A 15,516-nucleotide genomic window follows, 5' to 3' on the forward strand; every position below is an offset into this window, starting at 1 on the left:
ATCATACATGAAAGCAATGAAAACCGATTAGGGTACCACCACTCAAAACTGGCTTCAAGGAAGCTCGGAGATAGCCCGGGGAGCCTGGTACTCAAATCAAAAAGTAGTGCTAGAAGGCCAGTTCAGTGGCAGGGCACTCGTGGAGTCAGACCCGAGAGTCAATCCCTTCCTGCCTCCCCCACCTCATATCCTCATGGGCGGGGAGAGAAAAGGAAGGTAGGGAAAGAGGAAAGAGAAAGGGGGAGGAAAAAAGGAAGTGGGGGGAAGAAGAAAGAGGGAAGAGAGGAGAGGAGAGGAGAGGAGAGGAGAGGAGAGGAGAGGAGAGGAGAGGAGAGGAGAGGAGAGGAGAGGAGAGGAGAGAGAGCGAGAGCTGCCTCCCATCTCATGCCAGGAATGCCAGTGCCTGGGAGAAGGAAGCAGCAAGCCCATGAGTTCATAGGAGCCTAAGATACACAGTAAGTCCCTCTTTCCAAATCCAAAGATGGCGGATGGGGGCAGACCCGAGCCACTACACATGAACCACTTCTAAATTCTGACCATTGTGTGAAAAGTGGCAGTAAGCAAGCACTGTCACACCGGGGGCTGAAAAGTGCCACGGCCATATTTCACTAAACATGTGGGCTTTTCTTCAGAACCACTGCCTGGGTTCCCTCATCCTTAGATGGAATGCAGCCAGCCTGGGACTTCTCCCTGGAGTAGCAGGGTGACCCCCAAAATGATGCCGATAAGAAGAAACTGCACGTTTCAAGTCATCAGCCAACACGACGATGCATTCCAATGAGCAAACAGTTAAGAAAAAAAACCTTAGGAGCAGTCCTGTCATGCTCTGAGCTTGGCCTTGAGTGAGGCCAGACTATTGGGAGGTATTTCCTTGCACACTGTGACAGCTTATAAAGGGTTACTTCACCTTGGTAGGGACACAAACACAGAAGTGAAGAATCGCTGCCAAGCTAAAAATATCTTCAGTGTACGTGGTCCTCACACAAGACTCTGCACGTGAACAGAAGAAGAAAATGAGGGTGGGGTTAGCAACCGGGAAGCACCAGGTACAGAGGACAGACAGAAGCTTCAGAAGAACGGCACAAATGATGCTGGCACTGTTTATCATGGTGGCTGCCTTTATCCTGTCAATAAGCTATTTAGAATGTGTCCATGTCAAAATCTATCCCGGTAGTCAGTTAAGATGAACTGGTGGCTTATTTTTTTAAAGATTTATTTATTTATTTATTACATATGAGTACACTGTTACTGTCTTCAGACACACCAGAAGAGGGCATCAAATCTCATTAAAGATGGTTGCGAGCCACCATGTGGTTGCTGGGAATTGAACTCAGGACCTCTGGAAGAGCAGTCAGTGCTCTTAACCACTGAGCCATCTCTCCAGCCCTGGACTGATGTTTTTATTATCAGTCCATAATGCATATATCAGCTGTGTCCAAAGAGAAATTGAAGGTGCCAACCATATTAAAATAATCTAAAATGTGGGGGATGGAGAAATGTATAAAGGTATTTATTTGGGTCCTGACAGAAGAAGAAATTCTATCACTACAGGTACAAAGGATTTGCTGCAAACAAGAGGCTATGTGATGCATAAAAGAACAGGGAAGGGGTTGGGGATTTAGCTCAGTGGTAGAGCGCTTGCCTAGCAAGCGCAAGGCCCTGGGTTCGGTCCTCAGCTCCCCCCCCCAAAAAAAAAAAAAAAAAACAGGGAAAATATAGAAGCCCAGAATAATCGACTTCTCACTGATCTAAAAACTGACTGGATGTTCAAGTGTGCATACACTGATGCTTAAACCCTTGAAGATTGGAAAACGCCGCCTGCTGGCGAGAAGGGGCACAGCCAAACTTGCTCTTTGCTCAGCCTTTTCCCATCCTCCTTTACCCTATGCCCTGATGACCTCACACTTACTGTAATGCCTACATAACCTCTTTCATGTGTTGAAATCGATTCCAGAATCTCATGCAATTTCTCACAAGGTCTAGGGACCACATCACCTGACACCCAGCTATTTCTGACCTACCACGCTCCAGACTCCGCCACTCCTGTTACATGCTCCCCCATACACACACACACACACACACACACACACACACACACACACACACACCCGGTCAGTCATCAGTCATTAGATGTAGTCACTAGGCCTTCTGCTTTGGGCATGTCTTGTCTCACCTCACCAGAAAAGACTATGTTTTCTCACATAAGGCATTTTTTTTATTTCAAACTTCAGCTACTCACCTTCATAAGCTATGTGTTTTAGATAACTTTGAATGGACTGGGTCTCTTTATCATTATCCAAAGGAAAGATCAAACCTTTGTTTTTTTTCACATTGATCAATGGCTCTACTGCAAGCAGAAGAATTAAATCCTTCTCTGCTTTCTTTTCCTTGGGGCTATCCTGCTTCTGAGAAAAGTATATGCCACAAGTTAAATAGCAAGGTAATGTCATTTGAACAAAACGGGAAGACAAAGGAAGAGCTGTGCACGGGTTACCTGGAGAAACGGAATAAGTTGTCCAGCTAGTGATTCAAATAAGCCCCATTCTTCATAAGTAAAAGCCAACTTTGCAAATTTCACAGATGCACCCACAGAAATAATATTTTTCCTTTCAACCAACTGCTCCAGGAGATGTGTTTTGGGGAAATCAAGTTTGCCGTTTGCACCAACATTTGAAACTAGAAAATGAGAGAGGAATGTTTGGATGTCATTCATTCAAAGAGACCTGCATTAGCTATTCGCTGTCAGACACTGTCAGACTCAAGGGAAAGGAGAGAGAAAAGGGTGCTGTCCCTAGCCTCACTGTCACTGAGGTGACAGTGGTGGGGCACATAAGAAACCTAAGCGAGCAAACACCCAGTGCTACAGAGACAAATAGGAAGGGTTAGCAAAGGTAAGTCTGAGGGAGGACTTTCCCTAAGGCCACACAGAAGACGACCTTGGCGTGCTGCAGAGATGGTCAGAGGTTAAGAACATTTGCTGCTCTCACAGAGAACCCGTGTTTGGTTGCCAGCACCCACATGGCGGTTTACAACGGTCTACAATTCAAGTTCTGGGGAAACCAATGGCTTCTTCTGACCTCTATAGGCATCAGGGCACAGGACACCAGGTACACATACGGTGCCCACACATGCATTGAGGCAAAACACCCAAACACATAAAATAAAAACAAATCTCTTTTTTTTTATTTTTAGATAAAGGGGTGTAAAATATAATAAACTGCCAAGAGCGAATTAGAGGCAGAGGCAGCTTGATGTTAGGAACAAGGAAGTGTGTCCAGCTAGTGACTCGAATACTCCCCAGTAGCTATATCCACACCGGACAGCGAAACGTCATCAAACAAGTGAAGGCAGAGGGAGAAAAGGCTGCCAAGGCGAGCGTTTAGCGAGAGAGAAGAGTAGCAGGTATTACAGAACCTACGGAAGGGGGGTGGGGGTGAGGCGAAGCCCTGAGCGAGCTTCGCTGAGCAGAGACTGCACTGAGACTGAGTTTTTCAATAGCACGGTAAGGACAGAGGCTGCCTGGTAGAAGGAGAGGCTTGAGAGCAGTGCGCGTAGGCAACTCCCATGGCATGTCTGACCGTCTCCGAGACATCCAGGAAGAAGATGAAAGACGATCCGGGATGAAGGGACTGCTCAGAACTTAACAGGAAGGCATGACGAAGGGGAGACGTTCTCCTCCCATTTCAATGAAAACGGCGCGCAGGGTACGTACAGCGCACAGGGTACGTACGGCGCGCAGGGTACGTGCAGGTGACGTTAAGTTTTAGCATCTGAGTGACTGAGATCAAAAGAACTCTCACTTGATGATATTTTTTAAGTTGAAAGTAAAATATTCTGATTGTGGTTCCCCCTCCCCAATTTCCCTCAGAACCTTTTTTTATGAAGCCACGAGGCCAAAGTATGGGACCAGAACTCACTGCCTTCAGGAGGACGGACAGATGTACAAACGTACGCCTGCGCAGTATGAACTTAAGCAGGCGAACGCCTGGCTTCCCATGTCTCCTCCTGGGCAGACCTTAGAGCCGGATGTGCTGGCTACTGCAAGGCCACAGAAGGTAAATTCAAGTTCGTGTGGAAAGAAAATTAAATATGCAAGTATTTTCAAAAAAAAAAAAACCCCACAAAGCAAGCATCCTTTACCACAGGAAACAGAAAAGTAGATCAGAGTGAATGAGAACTCAAGTACGAGTGTTCTCTCAGAAGCAAGAGGATCTTAGAAGCATGAAAAAAGAATCGGGTGCCTAGGAAAAGGACCAAGTGGGGACCGCATCCCAAGTCCACCAGTGGTGAGACTCTGAGCTCGGTGGATGGACAGAACGGCAGACAGAAAGAACAAAACACAAATGAGTGGCCAGGGAGCTCCCCTTGAAGAGCCATCTCAGAAGTAGTAAGAAAGGAACAGAAAGGAGGAAAGAAAAATAGTAAGATGGGAGTTGGTGGCGAATGTTAAAACACTGGCATTTGTTTCATTACGTATCTTGGTGAAAGGGAGGTAGACACAGAGAGGAAAGGAAAGCGTAATGGGAAATGCTTTGCTTGTGTTGCATGAGCTCAAAGTGCCTCCTGCATCACTGGACCCAGTATGATGAGACATAAAACTAACATAAGGAAGATCAGAGTATAAAGGCTACGATCTAAAAAAAAATGAGGTTTAATGAACACTGAACGTGTACACACACACACACACACACACACACACACACACACACACAGGCACAGAGAGAACATCCCAATGAACAAAACATAAAATCCTTAACAAATTAAGAATTTAAGAAACTGCCTTCATCTGAAAAAAAAATCTATAAAAATCCCTTTAGTCATCATCTGAACTGAGGGTAAAACATTAAAGGTTTTCCATCTACCATCAAATGGTGACAAGAAGATCAGCCCACAGCGCATGTTTCTGGTGATTCTAGTCACTGCTATAAATCAAGAAATAAAAGAAAAAAGAAAGGGGTTGGGGATTTGGCTCAGTGGTAGAGTGCTTGCCCAGCAAGCGCAAGGCCCTGGGTTCGGTCCCCAGCTCCAGAAAAAAGAAAAAAGAAAAAAAAAAAAAGAAAAAAGAAATCAAGAGACTAAAACCTGAAAAGGAAAAATAAAATTGTAGTTGTCATTACTCAAAGATTACTCTATTTCTTAGAAAATCAAAAGTAAATCTACAAGCGAATTATTTATAAGCGTGGTCACTGGATTCAAGGTCAGTATGTGAATTAGATACAGATTTCCAACATTCGGGAGGTGTTCAATATCAACGCCTACTATAAAACACAGATGTTGTATTTACGTAACAAAAGCTCTTTTCCAGCCATGAACAGCTCCGACACAACGTCACGCAGCTCCATTTCGTCAGTCTGCAGTGGTCCAGTCTGCAGGACTCGCCGGTTTGAGTCAAAGAGGGCTTCCAAGACAGCCAGGAACCGGGACGAGGTACTGTCAAGCAGCTCATCCAGGAGTCGTTCAGTGACTGTCCGTGGCCAGGGCAACTAGAACAGAAGAGAAAACCAGAGCAGTTAGGAGGCAAAGGCTGTGCCCTGACTAGCCAATGCTGAGGGAGCGGTTTGTCTAACGCTGAGCCAAGTGCTTTTGGGCCCCTCGTGTCTCTACAGAAGCCGTCTAAGCCACACCAGCCAAGATAGCTATTTCATATGTGTGCCAGTGTTTCCAAGGCAGCAGAGAAAACCTGTTTACTGTGGTCACTTGCCAAGATAACATGGTCTCCATTGGCTTTGTGCCACCCTAGGGACAGTCCTGGGGAGCTGAGACTTGAATGTTGGCTTGACAATCGCTCAGTGGTGCCTTTTAGATTCAAGGTCGAATGTCCAGGAAAACTGTGGGTTTAGATCAGTGTTGATAAATGTGGCAGGAAATTCTCATACAGAATGTCCTCAAACTCAAATCTAGAATACTATTTTATGGTGTTAATAACTAGGGGTTTAGTGGTTAATGCTGTGGAAGCGTGATTGAAAGATGGATAGATAGATAGATAGATAGATAGATAGATAGATAGACAACAGACAGACAGACAGATAAATAGATAATATGTGTGAGGTGTCAGAAGCCCTGGGACTGGAGTTACAGACAGGCGTGAGCTGCCATGTTGGTGCTGGGAATTGAACCCGGGTCCTCTGGAAGAACAGCCAATGCTCTTAACCACTGAGCAGTTGACATTTGGTGCTGTGAAAAGCCACTGGACTCTGGGTCGCCTTTCAACGCTGCCAGCTGGGACGTGTGACTCAGAGCCAGTAACAGAAATGCCCTGAGCCCCGATCTCTTCCTGTGTAGTGAAAAAACATCACAGCAGGTGGTTTCCAAGTCCCCCCCCCCGCCCCCTCCCAGGGTTCTGAGATTCTGTGGCTCTCCTCACAGAACCTGCTCACTACCACCCCTACCAACTGCCCTTGCCTTCATCTCCAGACTCCGTGTAGCCACTTACAGGGAAGAGCTAGCTGCCACCGTTTAGAGCGGTCAGGGATGGCTTCGGGGAGCAGGAGAACTGAACCCAGAGGACACTGAGCTCAGAGACGCAACAGGAAGAGTAAAGATAGAAGGGAAGACGGGAGGACAGGGAGACCAGAGGCTGGGAGGCAGAGGCAGCCCTGCAAAGAGTATCTGACTCAGAGTGCTGAGGGTGGGAGGGCCGTGGGACCAGTTAAGACACTGGAGAAGTGTAGCCCTTCCATGCTGGGCACTGTGGCTCCTCCAAGCTCTCTGTCATCCCGGACAGCAGAGAAGCCAGCATTGTCTGAATAAATAAGAGTTTCTCCCAGGCCTGGCCATGAATAGCCATTTAGCAGGCCTCTTGGCGACTCTGCTGGCCCTAAACTGCCATGGGAAATTATTTTTAAATCTTCTGAGATGTGAGGGTCATTTGTCACTATAGTATGTAGTCTTGTTCGTGACACTCCCAGCGGAAAACCTGAAGCTAATGAGAAAACCTCAAAGCTAATGTCAAGTGCCCAGTGGCCAGGGTCTGCGCAGGCCAACTCTGAGGACTGTCCATTTGCAAGGGGCTTTTATGCAAACCTTTCCCAGGCTTGTCCTTAGCAACTCATCCATTAATGTTGCAAAACTGGGATAATGAGAGGCCCCCAAAGAGAAAGGGATGCTGGGAGGCCGTAGCTCAGTTAGGAAGACATCCCATGGCTCTAAAATCTGGGGCAGGCTTGAATGAGCCAAAGGAATCACACATACGTATTGCAAGAGGGTCTAGAGAAGGAAGGCCGTGGAGACTTACGCTTTGAGCTTCCTTTAGGTTGAGTCTTATCTTCGGTCTAAACACATTTTTGTTTTTTCTTCTAGACTCAAATACTCCTCTTTTGAAGATCATCACGGCCATCTATCTCCACGAGAAGAATGATATTAGAAGTGACAACAGGATGCACGCCTCAGCCACTAAGATTGAGCGCTTAGCCAATAGCGCTGTACAGTAGTAAATTTCTTCCATTTCATGAAATTTTCATACCTTTATCGTGGCCTCTCTGTAATATTTTCGGGAGGTTTCCAGAGAAGAGGAGGAGCTCATTAATTCCAGTTGCCTTAACTCATCAATTTTAGCTAACGCACGCCGAGCAAATGTCTGTGTTGCAATTAAAACAAATTTAATTCACAATAAGTTGGCGAAGTGTGATTAAAAATGTATAAAAGTGGTATGTTTTGATGTCTGAGGCATTTGATTTAATCTGAACTAAACTGCAGGCTGCCGTTGACTTCTTATAACGCAGTAGCTCCCCAATCTATCATTTTCTATGAACACCATTAAGGTCTATAAATCTAAAAGTTAATAAACATCCTGACACATTAACATTATGAATTATAGAATTTTTAGGAGAAAGCCAAAATATAGATTAAACAGAACCTTTGTACTGAGTACTGCTCCTCTAACAATGCACATAGGCTCGCTCACACTCAAAATGCACACACACACACACACACACACACACACACACACACACATGCACACCGTAATGAGATGGTCTTCACAAAGTTCAACCTTCCTAATATAACATGTGATGTATTCTCCACGGCTGCTCAAACGATGACCACTGTAGGGTGATGCCTCTGAAAGGCCTTATTCATTTTCAAGTCTCCAATACCCACATGCAGGAAAATCCTGAAGAACCTGATGGAGAGGCTAGGGGAAGGTGGGCTCTCTCCTGGAACCATCTCGCCATTGCGATGATTCTCTAGAGATTGCAACAGGGGTTTCAGTGACCCCTTGAGAAGAGTAAAGTAGCAAAAGGTTACATCATTAGTGATTCTAGTATGCAACAGATGGCACATTGAACTTCCAAATTTTCGTGTTGTTGATTTTGCCATTTTTAAAGGTTTATTTATTTATCATTTATACAATGTTCTAAATGCATGTGTGCCTGTACACCAAAAGAGAGCACCAGACCTCATTATAGATGGTTATGAGCCACCATGTGGTTGCTGGGAAGTGAACTCAAGACCCCTGGAAGAGCAGTCAGTGCTCTTTTATTTATGAGTACACTGTCGCTGTCTTCAGACACACCAGAAGAGGGCACCGGATCCCATTACAGATGGTTGTGAGCCACCATGTGGTTGCTGGGATTTGAACTCAAGACCTCTGGAAGAGCAGTCAGTGCTCTTAACTACTGAGCCATCTCTCCAGCTCTGATTTTGCCATTTTTAAAAAATACTTTTACTCCTAGCTTTTCACAAAGAAAGTTCCAGGCCAGTTACAATATTAGAATTAATGAATGTGTAAGTTCTCCTGTAAGTGAGAACCCAACAGGAATCAGAAGGTCAAAACCACCCTGTTCCGTCCCCTATCCTTTCAGGAGCCATGCATCAACCTGAGTCTCCTCCAGCACACTCAGGTTAAGCATGTGTGTGTGGCGAGCAATTTCTAGACTTTTCCGGAGCTGTAGAAATAGCCTAGCAGGGGTGTGCATTCACCTGCTCCCCTAGCTAGGGACTGCTATGACCTACCAGTTCAGAAGTAATCCAGGCAGGATAAAAAGAAATGTACGAAACTATTAGTGACTGAATTACGTACATCGGCTTGGGGACAGAACAGGAGTAGATCCGAGCACAGCTGCAGAAGCTGCGTCCTGCACCAGGCTCCCAGCCAATGGGTAAGGGGACACAAGACCCAAGCAGCAGTCCTCATACCGGGCTGTGCATCCTGGGCAAAGGATGTGTCGGCTTTTCTAATTTTCACCAAGGCTACGCTCACTGACAAGTGAATAGCATGTACCATAGGAAGGATATGCGTTTAAATTTATACTGAGCTTCCATGCCAACCAATGGGAGCCCTGCTGGCTTGTTACACATCGAGTGTTTGGCCTAGAAATGTCCCCGCCAAAAATGGGGGTAACAAATCTGATATCAGTCAGGAGGCAGAGAAGAATCAAGATAAATATATAATAGGTTCAATGGAGTCCAAAACTGGGCAGGGAAGGAAGGAGCTTCCCTGTGAAAACAAACTGAGGAGAGGAAGATGCTGGAAACAGCAGAGGAGGGCAGTGAGGGCCGAGGAGATGGGTCCCCGGGTAAAATGCTTGCTACACAAGCATGAGGACCTGAGTTTGGATCCCCAGGGCCCAGGTAAAGCCAGACACAGTAGCTCACATCTGTAATCTCAGTGTTGCTATGGCAATATGGGAGGCAGAGACAGGCAAATCTCTCATGGGCCAACTAGTCTGGAGTAAGCAACAGTGACAAGAGACACTGTTTGAAACAAAATGAAAAGCAAGGACCAAGACCCAAGGTCATCCTCTGACCTCCACATGTGCGCTCTCTCTCTCTCTCTCTCTCTCTCTCTCTCTCTCTCTCTCTCTCTTTCTCTCTCTCTCTCTCTCTCTCACACACACACACACACACACACATACATGCTGGGAGCCAAGCCCACTTTCACACACTCTATTTCAGGAATGTTCTCAGGAATGTTTCAAGCCCAATTATACAGCCTCTGTGGGAAACCTAGCCAGTTATCTGTCTGTATCAGTACACTTGCAATTTACAGTTTAGGATTGCAAGGAACCGCAAGAACAATAGGATGGTGGTGATGGTGATGAATTGGTCTTGGGCCCTGTGTGACTTTTCCGCTTGTCTTTCTAAGCCTCTGGCCTGAAATAAAGTTTGAGAGCTTGATCAGACAAAGAACTTGCTCTCCTTTGTGTCTCCTATCCCCCCATTCTTTCGCCCCCTCCTCAGTTCTCTGCTGAATCCCCAGCAGGTTGGGGCGTGCACGCACACACACACACACACACACACACACACACACACACACACACACACACCCTACACAGGAAAGCAGGAGGAATGAAAGGGGCAAAGATCCAAGCTTGTAGGGTAAGAGTCAAGGAGAACAAGCACACACAAAAGCTACAAAATGGCAAAACGGAATAACCAAGAAAATGTCTTCAGGTAAAACCAGGAGTTTCTTGGCTTTGCTTCTTTCCAGCTCTTTGGCTGCTCTGTAGCCTTGAGCCATCTAAAGGAGGGACGGTTTGATAAGCCGTACTTCAGATACTGAAGCCATCCACCTCAGAGAGCCACATACCTCCCCGTGGATGCCATTTTGGCAGTCATAGTGGCACTGGCAGACAGCAGTGTAGAGAGTGGCTCTCCACGTCAGGTACCTGACAGACAGGAGCGGGACAGAGGATTCCATGCACATGCTGGCCCACAGCAGGAACTCTAAGGCCTGGGAAGCAGAGAGCACATTACTTCTGAATTAGTTCTCGTCTCTTAACACTAGCCACAATAATATTTCTCAGAAGCATCAAAGTCCACGCTTTGAGTTCAGGTTATTGGCTACTCCGATCAGGTACCATAAACAATGAGTCAAAGGAAACTAGCATTTCATGTGTGTGTGTGTGTGTGTGTGTGTGTGTGTGTGTGTACACATGTGTGTATGTGTGCTGGTGTGTGTGCACATGTATATGTGCACAGGCCAAAGTCAACACTAAATGTCCTCCCCAAATGCTCTCCATCTGTTTTTATTGAAATAGAGTCCATCACTGAACCCAAGCCTCCCTGACTTAGCTGGACTGGCTGGCCAGCTCGTCCCTAAGGTATACCTGTCTCCACTTTCTCCGTGCATGGATTAGAGGCATACCGCCGTGCCTGGCTCCTTTATAAACATGGGTTCTGGAAATCAAACTCAGGTGTTCGTGATTGTAAACCAAGCACTTACCAAGAGCCCATCTCCCTACCCCCTGAGTTTTGTTTTTAATTTAAGTTGACAGAGCCCCAAGTCTTGATGTAGCTGTTTTGGAGGCTTTATTGTTCTAGAATAGTTCCTCAAGAGGCCTATGAGCTGAACTCATTTTCAGCAACATTCTCCAAGTGGAGAATGGTCTAGGAGCAACTCAAAGTTGCTAGCTGGTCTGTGGAATCGGTGTATTGTTTTGGTTTAGGAGGATCAGGAGAATGGGAAGGGCTTTAACAGTCAGACTGAAATCACATAAGCTTAGGCTGCATTCCCATTTCAGTGTCTCTCTAGACCTCAATTGCCTGTGCATCACAACCCCGTATCACCTGGCAAGCAGGAGGTGTGCCGTAAATCTTTGTTGACTGTCAGACAGACCTTCACTAAAAGAGCAGTTCACCAAGCTGGCTATGGAAATACTTCAAGCAATCATAGAAACAGAAGAGCAGGAAGCCCCCCTAACATTTTTTCCTTCAACATTACCAGCACCAACACCGGACATCCCACGTCTTCCCTACCAAGAGTTCCTATCCCAGTAACAAGAAACACTTTGTGGCAGCCATAGGGTGATTTTCAACACAAGAAAATGACAACTTCATAATTTAAATTAGTATCCACCTTGATAGGCTTCCAGCACTTAGTCCTAGCTAGATCTTCTGGGAGAGAACCAAACAATGCACAGCTCACTTCCAAACAGGTCTAAGGCCCTGAAAATCCCAAAGCAGCCTATGCTCCCTGCTAGATCCCTCTCCAGGATACATTTCCCAGGTCCCTGTAGGACTCACTCAAATCCATCTCCCTTGTCCAGCACTGCTGGTGTTCAGTGACTTTGCTCTAGGGTGTGTGGGTGACCGTAGTGGGGAGATTCGGGCTGTTCTGAAGACACAGCACTGCCAAGTCAGCCCCATGGTGGCGCTTTCTGCCACGGAGTCTGAGGTTGTTGGTTTACCTTGCCACCACCATCAGAACCTCCTGTTTTCTCCCACCCACTGCCCCATCATGGTTTTGGGATCACCATGGTTTGGAGAACATGGAGTGAAACTCTGTGTAAACACCTCTTCAAAACACCATGCCTTCGCAAAATCCCCCGAAGCTTCCACAATGAGAAAGTTCACGTTTCAAAGTAAAAATAGCTTCCCTGGACAGTTACACTTGGGTTTGGCTTTAAGAGTTGGAATTAAAGAAAGAAAGGAAAGCTCAAAGAGTGTATTGCCAAAAGGGACCCTAAGTTAAATCTAACCTAATCTGACTCAGAGAGAATGAACTGGAGCTGGAATTCAAGTCTTTGAACTGCTAAGTGCAGCATTCTTTCCACCGCACAGCGAAGCCTTGACAAAGGAGAGAAGTGTGCCAAAACCCACTGGAAAACCTGCTTTCAAGTTTGGAGATGAAAAGCCATTGGAAAAAAAAAACAACTCAGTTTATAGCTTTTTCCCCCTCTAGCCCCTAGAGATAATTATTTTTATTAATAAAATGGATGGACTAAAACAGGACAATTTTCTTAACGGAAAAAACAAAACTTCCAAAAGCTAAAATCTAGACGAACCTAAACAATGGACCACACAAGCACCCTTCAGGTGTCAGCGGGAAAAAAAAAAAAACAAAACAAAAAAAAAAAAACAATAAATTAGCTCAGCCACTGGATGGCACTGCAGCCTCGTGTATCACAGATTTATGTCAGAAGCCATTTCAAGGTTGACTTGGAGTTTATGAAATAATGCATACAGGAGTGGCTTAATGACTATGCAAGCCAGATATTTTACCACAATAGTTAGGAAAGTAAAACGTAAATCCATACTTTTGCTAGTATGTTCTTTAACATTTGTTGAGTCCCAGACTGCCCCTTACGATGCTACAGAAAACACTAGATTTATTCTGTGACCCCAAGCAAATGTGTCTCTTGGTAGTTAGGAATAGTTTTGGATAGATGACTCCTTGTAGTACTGAGTGTGTACTGGAGAGTACTCTAGTGGCTTTATCTGAAGAAAAGCCCTTCATCGGTCCTGGTCTTTGGGATTTTAAAGGGAAAGATCTGTCCCTCCCACACAGCTCCTCCACTGGAGTAGGTAAACCAAAGAAAGACAGGCAAGACGGGAGCCGACTTAGTGACTGGATAGCCATTGCTCTTATGGGGTTGGGCCATGGTCCTTCTGACTGTGGCCTCAGAACGCCCCAGTCTACACCTGCAGCTGCGAGCAAGCTCAGTTTTCTAAGCCTCTGCATCCCTGTCTGTAAGTTAAGTGAAAACAGTTTCCTCATGAAAGTATTGGTATAAGGATTAAATGGGGAGATTCATGAAGGAACTTAGCAGAATACATGGGACATGGTGAGTCCATACGGTGGTGGTGGTGGTATTGTGATAGTGATGATGGTGGTGTGGTGGTGGTGGTGGTGGTGGTGGTGGTGGTGGTGGTGGTGGTGGTGGTGATGGTGGTGATGGTGGTGATGGTGATGGTGGTGGTGCTGGAGGTGGTGGTGGTGGTGGTGGTAGTGATGGTGATGGTGGTGATGGTGATGGTGGTGATGGTGGTTCTGGAGGTGGTAGTGGTGGTGGTGATGGTGATGGTGGTGATAGTGATGGTGGTGGTGGTGATGATGGTGGTGATGGTGGTGGTGATGGTGGTGATAGTGATGGTGGTGGTGATGATGGTGGTGATGATGTTGGTGGTGGTGGTGATGGTGATGGTGGTGATGGTGGTTCTGGAGGTGGTAGTGGTGGTGGTGATGGTGATGGTGGTGATAGTGATGGTGGTGGTAATGATGGTGGTGATGGTGGTAGTGATGGTGGTGATGGTGATGGTGATGATGGTGGTGATGATGTTGGTGGTGGTGGTGATGGTGATGGTGGTGGTGGTGATGGTGGTGGTGGTGGTGGTGGTGATGATGATGCCACCACTTGCCTGGTGGTGGGGCACTGAAGATTTCTACCTCAAAAGACCATGGTGTGTATTGCTATGCATGCAAAATCCTTCCACAGTGCCCAGAACGTAGTAAGGTTTACATCAATAGTGAAGGGTAGCCATAATGCCTGGGTTCTACTTTACTGGAAGATTAAGTCAACCAAGGTTGACTCCATGAGTTCCTGGAGACGCCCAGGTCTACTTCTGTCCCATGCAGTTACAGACTTGAACTCGGGGACTGGGAAAATGGTAAAATGCCATTCGAGTATAATGACCTGAGTTCACACCTCAGCACCCATGTTGGAGCCAGGCACAGTGGCATGTGTCTTTAACTCTTGCCCTGGAAGGAGAGAGAGACGGACAGGAGGTTCTGACAATGCTGGCAAAGTAAACCAACAGCCTCGGCAGCAGTGGCAAAAAGCACCACCAAAGCAATGCCAGACCCACTTGGCCGTGTCTTCAGAACTGGGTCTGAATCACCCACACACCCTAGAACCAAACTGCACGTTCTGTGAGAGTTCCTGTCTCAAAAGCCAAGGTGAAGATCAACTGTGGATGGCATCTGACATCAGCTTCTGGCCTATAAGCAAACATTCACACATGTGTACACACACACAGGTGCACACACATTCGTATATGTATCTACACATGCACATGCATATACACACACATGCATACATGGTAATCACTCACAGACACACAGACACATTCAGACATGTGTATACTTGCATACACTAAATGAATAAAAATAATAATAAAAAACTGACTATCAAATTAAAATTCCCTAGAGCCTGCAGGCTTCCTATGTGGTGGGATCTCCAGGGCCTATGTCCATTAAATGGAGCTACCCATGTGTAGCCTCAGAGAAGTTATGCGGAGAAACCATGTGGAGGCTTGGAAATTTCTGGGTAAAAAATATTAATTCCCTTGAAGTCTATCATACTGAGCAAACTGGAAGAGTCTAATCTGACCTCCCAGTGACAGTTGTGTAACCCCTAAATCCTTCATGCCCCGAACCCCTTCCCACACGCCGGGGGCTGCTCAACTGTCCTCTTCTACCTTGCACTTTGTCAGAGTCCCATGAGGCTGGAAGAAGAGGTGTCTGGTGTGGGTTAGAAATAGATTATTTTCAGATGACTATCACGTTGATTTAAAATCCTCTTGATGTTAACAAGTATAAACTCTAACGAACACATGTTGACCCAGACAGATGTGCTCTTCAGAGCTCTGACAGGCAAACACTAGAGCAGACGGAGCTCGGCAGCTCTGGAGCAGTATTTGTGAACACTGCAAGTGCAAATTCCTTTTGAGGATCTCAACGGCAACTAAAAGCAGCATGGGTGGTAGAGTTTATAGAACAGCTTATTATTATGTGTGGGACAGCCTCGCTTCCACTCTGTCCGTACTCAAAACGCTCACCCAGAATTTCCTCAAGTT

At 46.1% G+C, this 15,516-nt stretch overlaps 1 protein-coding gene and 1 long non-coding RNA gene across 10 annotated transcripts in view; one reads left to right on the forward strand and one right to left on the reverse strand.

Annotated features, from left to right (window-relative positions):
- Cfap54 (cilia and flagella associated protein 54) overlaps window positions 1-15,516 on the reverse strand; it is a 286,409-nt gene that overhangs the window by 241,418 nt on the left and 29,475 nt on the right. For 7 of the 9 annotated variants that reach the window (XR_005486835.2, XM_039080083.2, XM_039080084.2 and 4 more), the window contains exons 6-12: window positions 10,529-10,672; window positions 7,463-7,576; window positions 7,235-7,336; window positions 5,285-5,483; window positions 2,495-2,676; window positions 2,240-2,405; window positions 908-990 (exon numbers count right to left, since the gene is read on the reverse strand). Coding sequence is in view for 8 of the 9 variants with exons in the window: in XM_039080083.2 (XP_038936011.1) it covers window positions 908-990; window positions 2,240-2,405; window positions 2,495-2,676; window positions 5,285-5,483; window positions 7,235-7,336; window positions 7,463-7,576; window positions 10,529-10,672 (990 nt within the window). In the remaining variant the exon portion in view is untranslated. The remainder of the gene's footprint in view (window positions 1-907; window positions 991-2,239; window positions 2,406-2,494; window positions 2,677-5,284; window positions 5,484-7,234; window positions 7,337-7,462; window positions 7,577-10,528; window positions 10,673-15,516) is intronic. The other 2 variants (XM_039080085.2, XM_039080086.2) reach the window with 2 other exon arrangements.
- LOC134479658 (uncharacterized) lies at window positions 6,337-7,649 on the forward strand. The gene is made up of 2 exons (XR_010053233.1): window positions 6,337-6,535; window positions 7,300-7,649. It is a non-coding gene; the product is annotated as an uncharacterized LOC134479658 (long non-coding RNA).

The sequence above is a fragment of the Rattus norvegicus genome, chromosome 7, assembly GCF_036323735.1.
Source record: "Rattus norvegicus strain BN/NHsdMcwi chromosome 7, GRCr8, whole genome shotgun sequence".
Classification (NCBI taxonomy): Eukaryota; Metazoa; Chordata; class Mammalia; order Rodentia; family Muridae; genus Rattus; species Rattus norvegicus.